Consider the following 17636-nt stretch of genomic DNA (forward strand, 5'->3'; position numbering starts at 1 on the left):
GTTAGGGTGGGGACTCAGGATCTACTAGAAATGCAGAGCTGAAGAAAAAGGAGAAAGAAAAGTCAAATGCACAGCCAAATCTGCTGTAGTTTTTGATGCTGTACCAAAAAGTGTCCTCATACTGTTACCAAACTCTGCTGTTGATGATTTAGCCTTCAGTTTAGAAGAATTTACGACATTTTTATATATTTTTCTCAGTAATGTGTTGAAAGAGAAATATTCAAAGAACCATATTAGTAATATAATGAGTTCTGTTACTGTCTCTGCTTCTAAACACTGCTGCTCTTCCTTATGTAATGATATACAGCAGGAGAATGCATGAAGGACCTGTGATAAATACTGTATCATAACAAGGTTAAAGAAGTGTCTTTCAACACATGGCAGATTTGTTGGACCTGTTTACACTGTCTCTATAAGTTTTGGAAACCACAAACAAACGAGGGCGTCTGCTCAGTCACGTGACCACACAACAACAAACCACAGCAGAGCAGGAGTGGAGGGGGGAGGGGCGACAAGAGGATGGCCACGGTTGGCCGGTTAGGCTGTGAATGGACAGCAGGCGGCAGAGCGAAGTGACGGAAGTGAAATGAGAACAGGAGTAGATGGCGGGAAAGATGATGTAAAGGTGAAATAAGATAAAAAACAAATCGGAAAAGGAGAACAACAAGCAGAGTGAAAGTAAACCTGTAATGTGGAGGAAACGGACAGTGAGCGCAGTGTAACCGTGACAACGAGACACGAGGACGGATTTAAAGTGATCATAAAATCGTCTCCAGACGGTCGTGGTTCGGTGAGTGGAACCAGATTCAGCTACAACACCGATAAATACGCCTGTAGGGAGATTAAGAGTGCTAATATCCGGCCCGTTGTAGACAGGCATATATGAGGCGGCAGACAGAAAAGTAAAGGGGACAACATGGTGGATACGGAGGCGGCAAAGAGATGGGATGGTGGGGTGCTCTGGAAAACAGTTTTTGTCATGTAATTGGATTGCACTTTGTCAGGCCTCTACCCTAAGATCTGACCACCTTGGGTGTCCCACCTGAAGGCTAAGCTTGTGCTGGTCTAGCTCTTAGTGTCACTGAGGCGCAAACGCTGACTGAGGGATTTCTGAAAAATTCAAAGGTACAGCTCTGCTATCACCTCAGACATAAATGAAGACAGAAAACTAAACAGCAGTGATGTTTGTAGGGTTAGCTAGCTGGACTAGCTGGTATATAATGATGTGCTACGTGGTGGCTAGCTACACAGTTATGTTAGCATAATATAAACACAGTGAAGCTGGAGGATGAATGCTAACCTTTTACCATTTGATAAAAGTTAACGTGAGGGTTCCTGATGGTTAGGGACAAATGTAATCACATGGCAGGATGCTATAAACGGACCAAACTTCAGTCAGGAGAACAACTGAGATAATCCATCCACAATACGAGGTTAGTCATTAATATACTGCTGCATGGGCTGGGCTGTAGAGACATCGTAAGGGTTTAAAAACTGAGCTTTAAACTGAACAGTGGTAATAAAAACTGAGAGAGGCCGACAGTGATCACTGACTGTTTTTAGATGCTTATTCAGATTAAACAGAACAAGATACAAAGCATTAAAACATGTTAAACACACAACAGCCTTAATAAACACAGAGTAGCCTATATCAAATATGACAATAACACTTCTCATTTATGCCAATATTAACAAAACTATAAAGGGTAGGCCAAGTTATTAAAAAGCTGGCGGGGGGTGCGACGGCGGGGCTCTGTGTCGGGGTCTGACAGACACAGGTCCTCCGGTCGGCTCTGTGCAGCAGACAGACTCACAATACTGTTTGTGGGATCGAGAAAGAAACACTTCTCTACCAGACTGAAACTGTGAGGACAACAATGGACTAGTCCCCCTCTGACTGTACAAATATAGACGTGTTTTTGAGTTGGTAGTTATCTCACGATTCACTATGTGGATGTGGTTCAGCAAGGTAAAGACACACGACTCAATAACCTGCTGCCTGATCCATAAGATAATAATATGGTGTGTATTAATGATGAGAGGGGAGAAAGATATAATAGTTCACAGAACACAGTGTTAGTGATATAATGTGCTTGTCAGCTGTGACAGCAGGTGTTAGTGAACGATATAAATGCAACTGATGATGAAGAAAAGGCTGAACTTAAAGTAAAGATGCACAGTCTGATCATTTATCTGTAACAGCTAAACAGAGCAGAGATGACGGCCGTGCTAAAAACCCAGAAGTGTGGAAAGAAAATCAGCGTCAGGAGGAGACCTTGACTTACCCTTGACTTTATTTCATTTAAACACACAGTCAGAAATGTTTTGAGCTTATTTAAATAAATATACTATTTGTTTGTAATATTGATTAGTGTGTAATTAAATCTTCCAGTAAATTGATGTGTTCTCATAAACGTGTTGAATGATTCCAGTGTGCATTTTAAAGACAATAGTAAACTAGTTAAAACCCATCGTATTGTTGGGGAAGACCATGGAGAGAATGAAAACAGATGAAGCTGAGTTTTAGATACCAACAGTCTCTTCTCTGGGGATCAGAGTGGGTTTCATAAAGAAAGAGGGACGATGGATAGTTTATTATGTTTGGAATCAGAAATCAGGAAAGCTCAAACAAATAAGGAAATGATGATAGCTGTCTTCTTTAATACAGCCATACAACATGTTATGGAAAGAGAGACTCCTCATTAAACTCAGAAATCTAGGCGTAAATGGGAAATTGTACTATTGAATTATAAGATTGATGAAAGAATATAATTATCCTTGTTTTTCCTGCTGTTCTCCTGTCCACACTCCAGTCCAGTGGGCGGGATTAATGCACCTGTAAGCTGATTTGTCAAACGCCATCAAGCCCTGAAGAAGAACGGAGGAGGACAGCACTACTGTGGTAGAGGAGCGGTGTGTGTGCAGACATGGCTGCTGTTGATGAAGCGGACTGAACTTAGAGGAGAGACACAAACTGAAGTACTGATCCCGTCACATCAGTGTGGATCTGACACCAACGTCTGTATCGCTTCATCGATGCTTGTATCGATCCGTCCAGCCTGAGTTGAAGCAGCAATGAGTTCAGTTCAGTATCTGAGAGAGTTCCTCAAGGAGAGACTAACTGCTGTTTGTGAAGAAATCTTCTCAGAGGTTCAAAAAACCATCGTCCAGTATGAGGAGGAGATCAACCGTCAGCACAGACTGCTGGATATCAGCCGGAAACCCGACAGAAACTCACACATCACAGGTATGGACATGTTTTTAACTCTGTGCTGTTCAAGCTCAGATTCTTCAGTGTGACTGACTTTACTAGAAGAAGTTAAACTGGGTATTTATCAGTGCTGTGGGTCAGTGTCCAGTGATGGACTATGTTGGACTGGTGCAGGTCCATGGTCACTGATAGGTTAGGTTTTAATACATTTTAATTGATTTATTCATTAAACTTTTTTTCTCCAACAGATTCCAGTGTTGAGTACATCAGGCGTCAGTGTTTTAGATCCTCTGTAAACACTGAGACTGTGCAGTAAAGATCTAGTTAGATGTCAGCAGAAAACACATTTAACAAGTTGTTCACAGACTTCTCTGAAGTTGAAGTGAAGCCTCATTTAAAGAAGGATTTCACACAGTGATGTTTTCTTGGTGTCACCCTGCAGTTTAGTTTGGTGAACTTTGTGTCTTTGCTCACAGTGAGGAGCTTCAATGCTAACATGTTAGCATGTAGCTGTGGGTGTATACAACTATTTCCCTGAGCTGTTGTGTGTGTGTCTGTGGCTCATAATGGGTCATATGACAGGCTGATCACCATTTATTCAGGTTTTGATTCATGCTTTTAAAAAATAGTTTTTGTATCAACACATTTGTGATTATTGTTCTTGTGTTTTTTTGTTCCTCAAGACCTCCCACAACAACATGACTGTGAGGAAGAGGAGGGTCTGGGTGAGCAGCAGGTCTGTAACCAGGAGAGGAACTCCAGTGTGGACCAGGAGGACCCAGAGCCTCCACAGATTAAAGAGGAACAGGAGCAACTCTGCAGCAGTCAGGAGGGAGAGCAGCTTGGACTGAAGCAGGAGTCTGAAGGCATTATCATCTGGACTGATGAAGAGCAGCTCAGACTGCTAAAGACCATCTGGAAACCTGTGATAAAGTTACACAGAATAGGTATGTAAAACTGTGATGTTTTACTAACAGTAAATATGACTCATGGGTGTCACAGTGGAACAGTGGTTAGCGCTGTTGGCTCACAGCAACAAGATCCTGAGTTTGACTCCACCATGTGTCTGGGCCTTTCTGTGTGGAGTTTGCATGTTCTCCCCTTGTTCACCCTCCAGAGACATACAGACAGCTGGGTGAAGTTAGTTGGTTGCATTTATTTTCAGAGGCACAGGAAGAATTGAAGGTCCAAAAGTAAAAAACAGCGTAAATCAATCTCTTCAGCCTGATTTTCTGTTTTCATTTACATAAACACATTTCCACCATTAATTCATGCGAAAAGGTGAAAATTAGTGCATAAAAATTCAGCAGAATGAAAGATCTGAAACAGAGTTTTAAATTTCCACCCACTGCTCAGACAAAATCTACACAGAGACACAAAGCCAACAACACAAGTTTCATTTTGTTCTGTTATCAGTTTAAGTTAAAGAATTACGTTTCCTCTGCAGCATGGAAATGGTTAGATTTGAACAGTTTACAGGTTTGAGTAAGTATGAATAAATATTTCTATTCTGTTTTGGAAAATATGAATTCAGAGTTTCTAAACTGAAATTTATTAGACAAGAAGAAAGTTTTCATGGCATTTCAAGCACAGCCAAAACATTTACCACTATGTAATAGAGCTCTGCCCCAGCATGCCTTCTTATTACTGTAGCAAATCCAGACATCCACATTTATTTAACAAAAAACAGCAACATCTATTTATTTCATACATCACAGATATTCACATATGAAGCTGAACCTTGAACTTTGCTAATAAGAGTGTCAGAGCTAAACATTTGCATCAGTGCCTGAATTATTTGTCACCTTTGTACACTTTATATTTCAGTGGTATATGTGAGCAACATGCTCACTATGTAGAGACCTGCTAATAGTTCAGGCCACTAAATATTTTCTCAATTTTTTTTTTGCCATCATTTTTCCCCTTTGTGCCTTCAGATGTCCAACAGCAGCATGCTTTTGAGGAAGAGGAGGTTTTTACCGACCAGGAGGTCTGTAACCAGGAGAGGAACTCCAGTGTGGACCAGGAGGACCCAGAGCCTCCACAGATTAAAGAGGAACAGGAGCAACTCTGCAGCAGTCAGGAGGGAGAGCAGCTTGGACTGAAGCAGGAGACTGATGCCTTCATGGTGACATCCGCTTGTGAGGAAAGTGCACACAGTGAATCAGAACCAAACAGTGAGCAGCTCCTTTCTCACAGCTCTCCTGAAGCACAGAGCCGAGATCATGAAGAAAATCAGCATGTGGACTCAGGATCTATTAGAAATGCAGAGCTGAAGAAGGGACGTCACAGAAAGAGAAGTCACAGTCAGAGAGTAGACAACACTCCTGTGTCAGTGAGTCAAAGTAGAACTGACGCAAAGAATAAGTCTGTACAATATGACGTATGTGAAAAAAGTTTGCAGAATAAATACAAAATGACTACACATCTAAGAATTCAAACAAGAGAGAAAACATATTCCTGTAGCACTTGTGGAAAAACATTTACTACCTCATCAACATTCAAAACACACACGAGAATTCACACAGGTGAGAAACCATATTCTTGTAGTACCTGTGGGAAAAGATTTGCTGACTCATCAGCGTTCCAAAGACACACTAGAATTCACACAGGTGAGAAGCCGTATTCTTGTAGCACCTGTGGGAAAAGATTTGTGCAGAGGACACAGTTAGAAAGACACATGAGAATTCACACAGGTGAGAAGCCGTATTCCTGTAGCACCTGTGGGAAAAGATTTGCTGACTCATCAACGTTCCAAAGACACACTAGAATTCACACAGGTGAGAAGCCGTATTCTTGTAGCACCTGTGGGAAAAGATTTGCCCTTAGGACACACTTAGAAAAACACATGAGAATTCACACAGGTGAGAAGCCGTATTCTTGTAGCACCTGTGGGAAAGGATTTGTGCAGAAGACAGACTTAGAAAAACACACTAGAATTCACACAGGTGAGAAGCCGTATTCTTGTAGCACCTGTGGGAAAGGATTTGTGCAGAGGACACAGTTAAAAACACACATGAGAATTCACACAGGTGAGAAGCCGTATTCCTGTAGCACCTGTGGGAAAAGCTTTGCTGTCTCATCAGCGTTCAAAAGACACACTAGAATTCACACAGGTGAGAAACTGTATTCTTGTAGCACCTGTGGGAAAAGATTTGTGCAGAGGACAGACTTAAAAACACACATGAGAATTCACACAGGTGAGAAGCCGTATTCCTGTAGCACCTGTGGGAAAAGCTTTGCTGTCTCATCAGTGTTCAAAAGACACACTAGAATTCACGCAGGTGAGAAACCGTATTCTTGTATCACCTGTGGGAAAAGATTTGTGCAGACGATACAATTAAAGAATCACATGAGAATTCATACTGGTTAAAATGTTCATACTTATAAAATGTGGGAAAACTGTGAGTCATCGCTGAACACCTGAGTGAAAAGATGATCCATATTAAAGTCAGTATTTTAGACCCAGAACAGTAAAGAAATCTCAGCACTGTTTGTTCAGTTTATTACCTTATTCTGTTAATTGTAACAGGGAAAGTCTTATTTTACATTTCACCAAGGTTAAAGTTCAGTGTGCTCCTGTTCTGCTGGTTCATTGTTTCATTTTATTGATTTAAGCGTTGTTCATGTGTTTTTTTAAGGTTTATTAAGATTTTAAGATTTTTTTTGTTACAAAGATGTAATCTCAAATGTGTGAAAGCAGCATAACAGAGTGTTCTGCCTTATTTTTACACAGGTTTTTCATTGTTTCTGACAGTGGCATTCCATCAGAACAAGCTTGCCTTGTCAAATAAAAAAAATACTGATGAAGATAATTGTATGAAAGTAAAGTGATGTCTCTCCTTTAATATCAGACAGCGCTGTCATAAAGCTTCTCACCTTCATTTGATATTTAATCTCTTGATATTATCGCCATCTTGTGGCTGCAGTTGGTTGTTGTCACTGAAAGCTGTTCTTCTTTCATGTGTAGTCATCTAGGTCCATGTGTACGTCTCCCATTAACAATGACTGGAGCTGGTTAAGCTGTGAGGCCAACAGCTTGTTTCTGGTGGTTTGTGCGAGTTAATTGCCCCTGTGAAATAAATTTATTGGCTCAAATTATGTTTTTTTTTTCTTGTGTGCAATTTATGACACGAAAGTAATTTCATAGTTTAGACGCAGTGTAACAGGTGGGGTGCAACATAATGATTTGAAAAATTATACCACTCCTCGTCACTGTCAGCTAACAATACATCTTGTGATGACTGCACTTATAGCCACACAGTGGTAATACCCACCATGTTAGTGTAGAGGCTTATAAGTAACATTGCATTCACATTTGTCTTTCTTTAAATATAGGAATTAATTTACAGGACAATAAATAACTGGTTTTGGTTTAGAATTAATTCACATATCCATAACACTGCATTCTAAAATAAGTGCGCACATTTTAGTTTACACTGTTATGTATGATTAATTTTTTGTTTTCTGAGTTACCTTAGTTGCAGCTGTTCCAGTCCCTTGATTAAGGAGCCAAGAGGTGGAAAAGGGGCGGAGTGAGCTTTAAAGGAAAACTGCAAATTGGTTCATGCCATAACTCGGGACCATGGGGGGGAATTGGAGTTCATTATGTTAGTTTCAGTTAGGTTTTGTGTGTTTTACCCCTTTGTAATTTTTGTGGGCTGATCAGTGTTACGAAATCAGTTTCGCCCCGGTTCTTTGATTCGTCAAGGGATCCAGAAAAACGGCACCGGAACTCAGTAGTTATTTTTACAAAACCTTTATTCATCTTTATTCATCTTCATTCATCTTCATTTAAGCATGCACTTCTAGAAGGGAAGACGAGGCCGGTGTCCCTCTGTAAAGATCTTCACCCCTTTGTTAGTTCCAGCCAGCTTTATAGGAGCGACCCCATCATAAATCCCCATGTGTGCTGCAAACTCTGTGTCTGTGTCTATGTGCACGAGCACATGAGTGCCTGTGTGTGCGCGTACCCGCGTGTCTATGTGAGTGCTCGTGAGTGACTGTGTGTGCATACCTGGTATGTGCGTGCACGTGAGTGAGTGTGCATGTGGATGTGTGAGTGTATCAGTTAAAACACTGTGGGTATGTGTCTCTTCCTAGGGGCCATAAATACCATCTCCCCTCCAGACCACAGTTACCAAGTTAAATGTTGAGACCCCCACACAGGTATCCTCTGGGGAATTTCCACTCAGCATTAACTCCTCTTTGTCTTACTTTCACAGTTCAACTGGGGAGGGTCTCCTAAGATCTACTCCTAAGTTCATGACACAGTCAGGCCTTTATTTATATCCAGGGCAGTGTCAGTGTCTCTACCATAATTCTACATTCTATCTTAACACATTTCTAAACTCTAAAACAAACTAAACATTCCTACATGTCTAAACTCTAAAATAAGCTAAACATTCCTACATCAGCCACTATTTAAGTTTCCCTTTTGTCTCGTTAAGTTAGGTCAGTTTGTTTGAGTTAACAGTAGTGGTGTCAACTTTGAGTAGAGTTCTGTTACTTTGACCTCTTTTATGGGCCCAAGATTTTGATTCTTTTTGCATAATTTAACCACTTATGTTTTTTGGGTTAAATAAAAAAACATTTTTTTGGACTTTAACCTGTGCCTAAGTTTCCTTCACTGCTCGGTCCATCACAAGTGGTGTCAGGAGTGGGATCAGCAGTTGAAGGCACAGGATTTTTTTTTCTCTTTTTTCCCCTCTTCACTTATCAAGCCATGCACAGAATGGGAAGGAGTGGCAGAGGAGCAAAAGGAGATTGTCTAAACCAGCCGGTTGGAGTGGTAGAGCAAGAAGAAGGAGGAGAGGAAAATGGAGCCTCTGGAGGGGTGGATAGCACTGAGAGCCAAAGTAAGGAGCCGACAATGTCAGAACTGATTTCCATCCTTCGTTCTCATATGGGTCAGCAGGAGGCCCAGGAAGCAAGAAGAAGGGAGGAGTTTACACGCCAGGAACAGCGCTTTAGAGCACTACAACATCAGTTTCAGCTGTTGCAGGTAGAAGTGCAAGCTCGTACCTCCCCGGTCCCTGAGCCTCAAATGGAGATCTCTGAGCCTCAAATGGAGGAACCTGAACAACCAGAGTCCTTTGAAGAGGAGGATCCTCCCTGTGCTGGCTCCAGTAATGAGCAAATACATCCTCAATCAGGTCAGCCTCGCTTTTATGAACCCAGGCTGGAAAAATTGACAGAGGAGGATGATATTGAACATTTTTTAACAACATTTGAACGCATGGCTGTAGTTTGCCGGTGGCAAAAAATGGACTGGGTTTTTCATCTGATTCCTTTACTCACTGGCAAAGCAAGAGGTGTGTATATTCATATGGATATGGATGACTCTCTAGACTATGACAAAGTTAAAGCAGCTATTCTTCGAAAATATGACACTAATCCTGAGACATATAGACTGAGATTCCGTTCACTGGAGGTAAAACCTGATGAGAATCCAAAAGAACTATATGCAAGATTGAGAGAGTTATATGAGAAGTGGGTAAAGCCAAAAGGAAAAACGGTGCATGAGGTTGGTGAAATATTAATTTTAGAACAATACTTATGTCTTGATGCATTCTCAATCATCCAGGAAAGTAAATCTCCAAAAGTTGAATCTGTTCATCTGGACGTAGCGTTTTGTGGGAGAAACGTTTCGTCACTCATCCAAGTGACTTCTTCAGTCTCAGCTGACTGCAGGTTTCCCCAAACTTTATAAACAGTACATTTGCATAATGACTGAAACCAGCCCACTGAAGGAACAATGGGCTGTGAGGTCAGTTCCTTAATCATAATTATGCAAATTCCCATGACCATTGATCAACAATCACTGACCAAAACCCACTGATCAGAGAACACTGATCAAAGAACACTGATCAATGGCCATGAGTACCATTCACAGAGAGTTGGGGAATGGCTGCAATCACACCGTTGTAAGATGGCGAAAGATGTACCCTTAGGCCCCCTCCTCGATTCAGAGATGGTCTTTCCTTCTTCACGTAAATGGCCTCCTTGACTCCGCGCTCAAACCAGCGTTCCTCCCTGTCCAGGATGTGTACATCCTCATCATTGAAAGAGCGTCCACTGGCCTGTAGGTGTAAATAGACTGCAGAGTCCTGGCCTGATGAGGTAGCTCTTCTGTGTTGTGCCATCCGCTTCGCTAGAGGTTGTTTGGTTTCCCCGATGTATAAATCCTGGCAATCCTCCTGGCACTTAACAGCGTACACTATGTTACTCTGTTTGTGTCGGGGGACCCGATCCTTGGGGTGGACCAGTTTTTGGCGCAGCGTGTTTTGGGGTTTAAAAGCCACAGAGACCCGGTGTTTAGAAAAAATGCGTCTCAACTGTTCCGATACTCCTGACACATATGGGATCACTACAGGTTTTCGCCTGGGCAGCGGTTGTCCTTCTCTCCTGGATCGGCTGGAGCTTTCTTTAGGTGTCTTTCCCGCTTTGACAAAAGTTCAGCTGGGATAACCACATTTACTCAGGGCCTTCTTGATGTGCTGTCCTTCTGCCTCCCTGGCCGCTGTGTCAGTGGGGATGGTGTTCGCTCTGTGTTGTAGCGTCCTGATGACACCCAGTTTGTGCTCCAGTGGATGATGAGAGTCAAACCTTAGATACTGATCCGTATGTGTAGGTTTACGGTACACGTCAGCCTTTAGATCTCCCCCATTACTGATGGAAATCTCACAGTCTAAGAAGGCTAACCTGCCACTTTTCATATCCTCCCTGGTGAATTTGATGTGTCGGTCCACCGAGTTAATGTGATCCGTGAAATGTAGTACGTCCTGAGATTTGATTTTCACCCAGGTGTCATCCACATATCTGAACCAATGGCTTGGTGGTGTTCCAGGGTAGGATAGCAAAGCCGTCTTTTCCACTTCTTCCATGTACAAATTGGCCACGATGGGTGAAACTGGGGAGCCCATGGCACACCCATGTTTCTGCCTGTAGAACTGACCCTTGTATGTGAAGTAGGTGGAATGAAGACACAGTTCCAAAAGCAAACACACTTGGTCAATGCTGAGAGTGGTCCTGTTGCTGAGGTTGGTGTCATCCTGTAATCTCTTACGGACTACCTCCAACGCTTCCGTGACTGGGATGCAAGTGAAGAGAGTTGTAACGTCGTACGAGACCATGGTTTCATCTGCCTCCATAATGACATCTCTCACCTTCTCAACAAAATCCAGGGTGTTCTGGATGTGGTGTTCAGAGCTGCCCACCAGCAGGTTGAGGATCGAAGCCAGAAACTTGGAGATGTTATAGGTGACCGAGTTGATCATGCAGACAATAGGTCTTAAAGGTGCACCCTGCTTATGTATTTTCGGTAAACCATACAGACTTGGTGTAGACTCCCCTGGGTACAGCCTGTGGTATGAGGTACATCTTTCGCCATCTTACAACGCTGTGATTGCAGCCATTCCCCAACTCTCTGTGAATGGTACTCATGGCCATTGATCAGTGTTCTTTGATCAGTGGGTTTTGGTCAGTGATTGTTGATCAATGGTCATGGGAATTTGCATAATTATGATTAAGGAACTGACCTCACAGCCCATTGTTCCTTCAGTGGGCTGGTTTCAGTCATTATGCACATGTACTGTTTATAAGGTTTGGGGAAACCTGCAGTCAGCTGAGACTGAAGAAGTCACTTGGATGAGTGACGAAACGTTTCTCCCACAAAACGCTACGTCCAGATGAACAGATTCAACTTTTGGAGAAAGGTGATTATACCAAATATTTTTCCTTTATATGCTGCACACCATGTATGTTTGCACATGTTCAGTAAATCACTACACCTGTTTCCATTTTTCTAGCAAAAGTCAAAGAAATGAGGGGCATCTCAAGACTTTTGAACGTCAAAATGTATTCTATAATGACTAACATACCACTACACACACTGCATTTACTATTTACTATGTATTAATGCCGTTATAAAAGTGTTGGCTTGGCTTCTTGAAGAACAAACTATGAGGGAGAAAGAATTGGAAGAAGATCGTGAATTTCTTTGTGATCAAGTGGAACTCTTAATTAAAGTAGTACATGAAGGCAGTCATAGAGGCAGAACGCATAGACTGGGAATTGTTGGGAATTCTGTGGCATGTTCAGATTGGTACATAATCAGACGAAGCAGTGTAAATGGAGTAACCAGACAAGAATGATGAAATCTGGGAGCCTAAGTATAATAATTTGGCTTAATTTTTGTGACTGCTAAGACCAAACGAGGAAACAAGTGCAGACGTATGTGTCAGCGCTTCCAAACGTCTCAATTTCTGCCAGTCTTGACTAAACCACACGTCTGGGCCTTTCAGAGTAAAACTGGGTCAGCAGAGTCTCCAAAAGCCTCTGTTTTAGAGCTAAAAGTAGCACGTTGTACACTAAATGCAAGTGTAGCAAACTTTCTAAACACTTTAAAACAAAAGTGCGTTAGTGTGCCTGTAACTGTTACATTGTGTCGTTGCCTTGTTTGTGAAGTGCCCCGACAGGAGTGGCATATTTGTTTAGTCACCGTGTTCAAGTATCGACAGTCTTTTTTCCAAAATGGATTACTCCACCTTTAATTTGTTCCCACGAGGAAAGCAGTTGCACTATTTTTGCTCTTTCAGTCATGCACCAATTTCCAAGTAGCAGCTCTGGGACTTTTTCATGTACACACATGCTTTATGTGTGTGTGCGTGCACATGCGGCAGCCAATAAGTTTTCACAAGGTGTGTTTCCTCCAACCCTGCTTCTCAACTCATAGTGCTCTGCAACCAATCAAATGACACCACAGCGCACCTCACCCAGCATTACGCTGCGTCCAGCTATGACTCGCTGTTCCCAAGTGTGCTCGAGCGAGGAAAGAGATGGAGAGAGTGAGAAAGGGAGAGATAGCTGTGGGGGGAAGAAGTGGATAAACATGGATGTTAATAGACTGAAATGAGGTTTTCCTGCTCTAATAATTAAAATTAATAATAAATACAAGTTCAATCATAAAAAGCATTATGGTTGAAATATGTTTTTTTTCAGCTTACATGTTGTGCACTTTCGTGTGCATGTTGTTTTGCATATTAATGCATGTGTGAGACTTTACTGAGCGCTGATCCTAAAAACAAGGAGTGAGTCATGTCGATTTAACAGTTGCAGCAGCTGTGATGCCTGATGGTCCCTCTGGACGCCTGCCTTCACACCCCCACCTCCATCTCTTTTGCACTGGACACAAAAAAAAACTCAGATGTATGGATGAATGCATGGATGTGTGGATGAATGAATGGATGGATGTATGGATAGATGGATCTATATGTTGCGGTGTAACAGGGGACAGAAGACCAGAGGATAGGCCATATGGGTTCTATTCACATACGGGTTGCTTAAAGGCTGAAACATGATCTGTTTTTAAATGTCACACTTTTTTTTTACTGCACTTTTTTTAATCATTTAAACACTAACAGTCTAAGCTGGGGAAAGTGCGTGAATCCTTGGGCTAATCACATTAACAAAGATAACTGGAGTCAGGAGTATTTGAGCTGCTTTGACTTACATTTTCAGTTTGCTTTGCGTGCACTGTGCCCCCACGAAAAGAGATCACAAGAGAAAGAGGCGAATGCCCTGAAGGAATTCTTAAATGCCAAATAAGGATAAAAAAATAAAGCAAGAGTACCAACTCAAGGCTTAAATGACTCTTTATTAATAAGCAAATAACTGGAGCTGGTTCATTCTGTTTTGTGTACTGATGAAACTAAGGTGGGATTAAGGCATAAAAAGGATACAAGGCAAAATCTTGATGTTTACATATGGTGGGTGAGCTTAATGACTGCTTTACTGTCTCCGTGCCTATTTAGCTTTCCTTTATTGATGGGGAAAATGGATGCACAAGCACATAATAAGCCTGCAGTGTCAGTTTTTTGCAGCAAAATGTGACCGACTGTCCTTCCTGTCTCTATAAAGTTCACCCTCCCTCTCTCTATCTGTCTTCAGATGCTATCTCCCATCTCCTCTGTGTCCTGCAGTGTATCTGGAGTTCACCATTAAGAGTCTGTAATCAGATTTATTACATTCTTCACCTCTACAAAGACTTCATTCAGTTCACCTCCAGCATACTGTAAGACTATTGTCCTATACTTAGAGAAGGATGAGTGTGCTCATGCTACACTGTGATTTTGGAGTTTGGAGATTCCCCTCAGTGAATAGACATGAGGAGCCTCAGCAAATTGAATCCTTGGCCTCATTGACTGACTGCAAAAAGAAGTAAGATTGTGTTGAACTCTATGAATAAACTACCCTACTCCTCACTGAATTTAATACCTCACTAAAGTTTTTAAAAGAAGTTTATGACCTCGATTCCCAGTTTCAGTTCTTTTTTTTTAACATAACAAGATGTTCATTTGGTGATTCATTCTCCCATTTAGAGTCCAACAGATAATAAAGCAGAGAATGCTTCTATCTTTTTATTGATAAGTTGTTACTCTATGAGAGTGCAGTGTCTCCAGAATCTGAAGAAATCTCTGTGTGCAAGGGACAAGGCTGAAAATCAGTAACAGGACCCCTGTGATGCCTCAGGCAGCATTGCATTAAAGCATTCTGTCTGTTCTGTGATCAGACAAATCCAAATGTGAAATCTGACGTTGAGAGGGACCATCAAACATGTCATCTCTGATGGTATTGGGTTGGATGAGTATCTATTGCATTGGCAGCTTGCACATCTGAAAAGATAACATCAGTGCTTAAAGCTATATAACGGTTTCTTTTTGAGGGAAGGCTTTGCATATTTCAGCAAGACAATGCTAAACTCCATACTGCAGCTACTAGACATCAAGACTTCAAAGTAAGAGTTCAGGCACAGAGCTGGTCTCGTTTTTCCTCGAATGAAATATTTTCTCATTTTGAATATTTGATATCTGTTCTGTTCTCTTGTAAATAAAATGTGGATTTTTGAGATTTACAAATGATTGCATTCTGTTGTCAGCAACCCAACTTTTCTGGAAAAAAAAATAAGATGGTGAACGCTGAAGTCAATGATTGAAAGCATGAAAACAACAGATCATGTAACAGCAGGTGAGATACTACGCATCATGTTGCTCCTAATGCAGACTGTGTTTTGCGGAAACGCTGCTCTGTGTTGTTTCATGGGTCGTGTCAGATGATAGCAGATGATAGCTGATATGATTTTTTAGTTGGAGGACTTACTGGAGGAAGTCCAAGCATTTCTGTCCTACGTTTGCCTTGAATGTGGCCACCAATAAGTCCTTCTCTGTGATTAGTTTTCACTAACACTAGCTAGCCTAGCTCACAGAATCTCTTTATTTTGGGGGGGTTTCTTTGTGCGTTTTCCCACAGCTGTACTTTTATAGCATGCTTATCAAGTTACGCACAGTAGATCTGGTCGGATTATTTCTACCAAATTAGGTGTGAAATGTTAATCATTTGAATAAACCACCATTCCTTCTTTCCAGTAGTCCCAAATAGTTTTCCTCCTCAAATAGTTAGCTCTCAAATATGCCAAGCCTCAGAGCAGTCAACTTCAAGTCAAATCGAAATTCCTGATTTTTATGGCATTAGTGTGAATAAAGTCTAAGATCAGTTTAAATCTGCACCGACCACTCTCCCAGGAACTCGAAATCTTCTGTTTTTTCTTTCGGGAGCTATTTTAGCTAAGTGCTTCATTTTAGGGTTAGGTTTCTCATAAAGGCTGAAAGTTAAACACACAGTGAAGAAGGTTAACGTTGGGGTCAGGAGGTCAGGGAACAAATGCTGTAACTGTCAAGTCTTGAAAGAATAGTTAAAAGGCAGCGTCCATGAATCTAACAAGTTATGTGTGAGTCCTCGATATGTGTGTGTACGTGTGCACGTGCATACTGTACGTGTCTCTGTGTGTATTTTTACAGCTGTAGCAGAACTACTTGGCTGACCAGTCTGGGTCAGGTCATGCCACACCTGCAGCCGTGCTGAGCCAGCAGCCGGCTGGCCCAGCTCAGCTAATCTCGTTGTTTTTTTACCCCGTCACTTTCCTGCCAGTGCCAGGGCTGCTATCTGTCCATCTGTGCATGAATATGTGAGAGTTGAAGTAGATATGTTTATGAGAGTTAGTTTAGAAGTTATCTTTTGATAGTTCCGCCTCTTAATGTCAAGTTAATGCCTATATTTCACTCGTTTACACTTAGACACACATATACAGCCCAACCATCACATTAGGCAGGGAGCGAAAGATGACAGTTACAGTGAAAGCAAAAACTGGATTTCCCATCACTGGCGTTTTAAAGTAAAAAGCTTTAAGACCTTATACTGGTTTCCAGTCACTGCTTTTCCACTACCTTTTACATGTCCAACATTTACCTTTAAATGTACCAGAAAACAGGAACCCTCCAATTACCTGTGTGAATGTGTGTGCGTGCTCAGAGACACACATACCAAAATAACAGTCGTGGCCACACATCAGGTCTGGGTGTGGTCCTCTATGTGGGTATGACTTTAATAAAGGAGGAATTTTGTTTTTAAAAGAAAGATTTTTCACTGACCTGCCAACTTCTTTACACTTGGGTTACCAGCGCTAAAGCCCCCCAACATACCTCCACAAAGTCATGGATGTGTGGAGGAACTGGGTCACAGTGCAGCCATGACAAGGTTATAGAAGACTGCTTCAAAGGTCCCGTATGCATTTTAACTGGATTTGATCTTGCACACTGTACTGAACCACCACTTATTTCCTTTCCTTTCCTTTTTTTTTAATTTTAATTTTGAATTGGTCTTGAGCAAAGGTCTTTCAGTGTTTTTCGTTGGTTGATCTTTGAGTCATTTTCAGTTTTTGTACCTGATCATTTTCAGAGGATTTTTTTTGTTAAACCATTTAACACTGACTTATGATTTTTAGCCTTCAAACAATTAAACAAACAATTTAGCAAAGAAATACTTTTAAATTGCTTTGTTATTGCTGTTATTATCAACCTGTTGTAAAAACAGAACTTTTTTTTATCAACAAGGTGATTCCCAAAGGACTATCAGATGAAAACATTGCATTTCTTAGCAAGGTGTGCACTGTGTCCTTAAAAATATTGAGGACAAAAGCAAAAGTGACAGGCCTAAAAAACTTTCTAGAGCAGATGAATGGTGTCTGAAAGTTATGTTCTTAAAACAAAGACCTGACACAGAGCCTGAGAAATGCATCTGGATCTTCAGTTGAACCTACTGTTCACTGAATCCTCATCAGAAATGGTCTCAGTGGCTGCTGAGAAGCCATTGTCAAGCAAGTGAAACAGGATGAAAACACTGAGGTATGTCAAACTACAGAAGAAGCGGCCTGAAAATCAGTGGAAACAGTTTTGATGCAGTGATGCATTCATTGTTGAAATTTTTTGATTCATGTCAATATTAGTATACATGTAGGACAGGGGTGTCCAACTCCAGGCCTCGAGGGCCGGTGTCCTGCAGGTTTTAGATATCACCCTGGGTCAGCACA

At 41.5% G+C, this 17636-nt stretch overlaps 1 protein-coding gene across 2 annotated transcripts in view; it reads left to right on the forward strand.

Moving 5' to 3' along the window:
• The first annotated feature begins 494 nt into the window (after positions 1–494).
• The window catches only part of LOC109194485 (zinc finger protein 2), a 37223-nt gene continuing 20081 nt past the window's right edge, over positions 495–17636 (forward strand). Inside the window, exons 1-4 of one of the 2 annotated variants that reach the window (XM_019365059.2) lie at positions 495–790; positions 2814–3247; positions 3895–4158; positions 5149–7298. In XM_019365059.2, coding sequence (XP_019220604.2) covers positions 3076–3247; positions 3895–4158; positions 5149–6584 — 1872 coding nt within the window. In that variant the 5' untranslated portion in view covers positions 495–790; positions 2814–3075 and the 3' untranslated portion in view covers positions 6585–7298. Of the gene's footprint in view, positions 791–2813; positions 3248–3894; positions 4159–5148; positions 7299–17636 lie in introns of those variants that run through there. The other variant, XM_025911817.1, reaches the window with a different exon arrangement.

This window comes from Oreochromis niloticus, linkage group LG11, assembly GCF_001858045.2.
Source record: "Oreochromis niloticus isolate F11D_XX linkage group LG11, O_niloticus_UMD_NMBU, whole genome shotgun sequence".
NCBI classification, from domain to species: Eukaryota; Metazoa; Chordata; class Actinopteri; order Cichliformes; family Cichlidae; genus Oreochromis; species Oreochromis niloticus.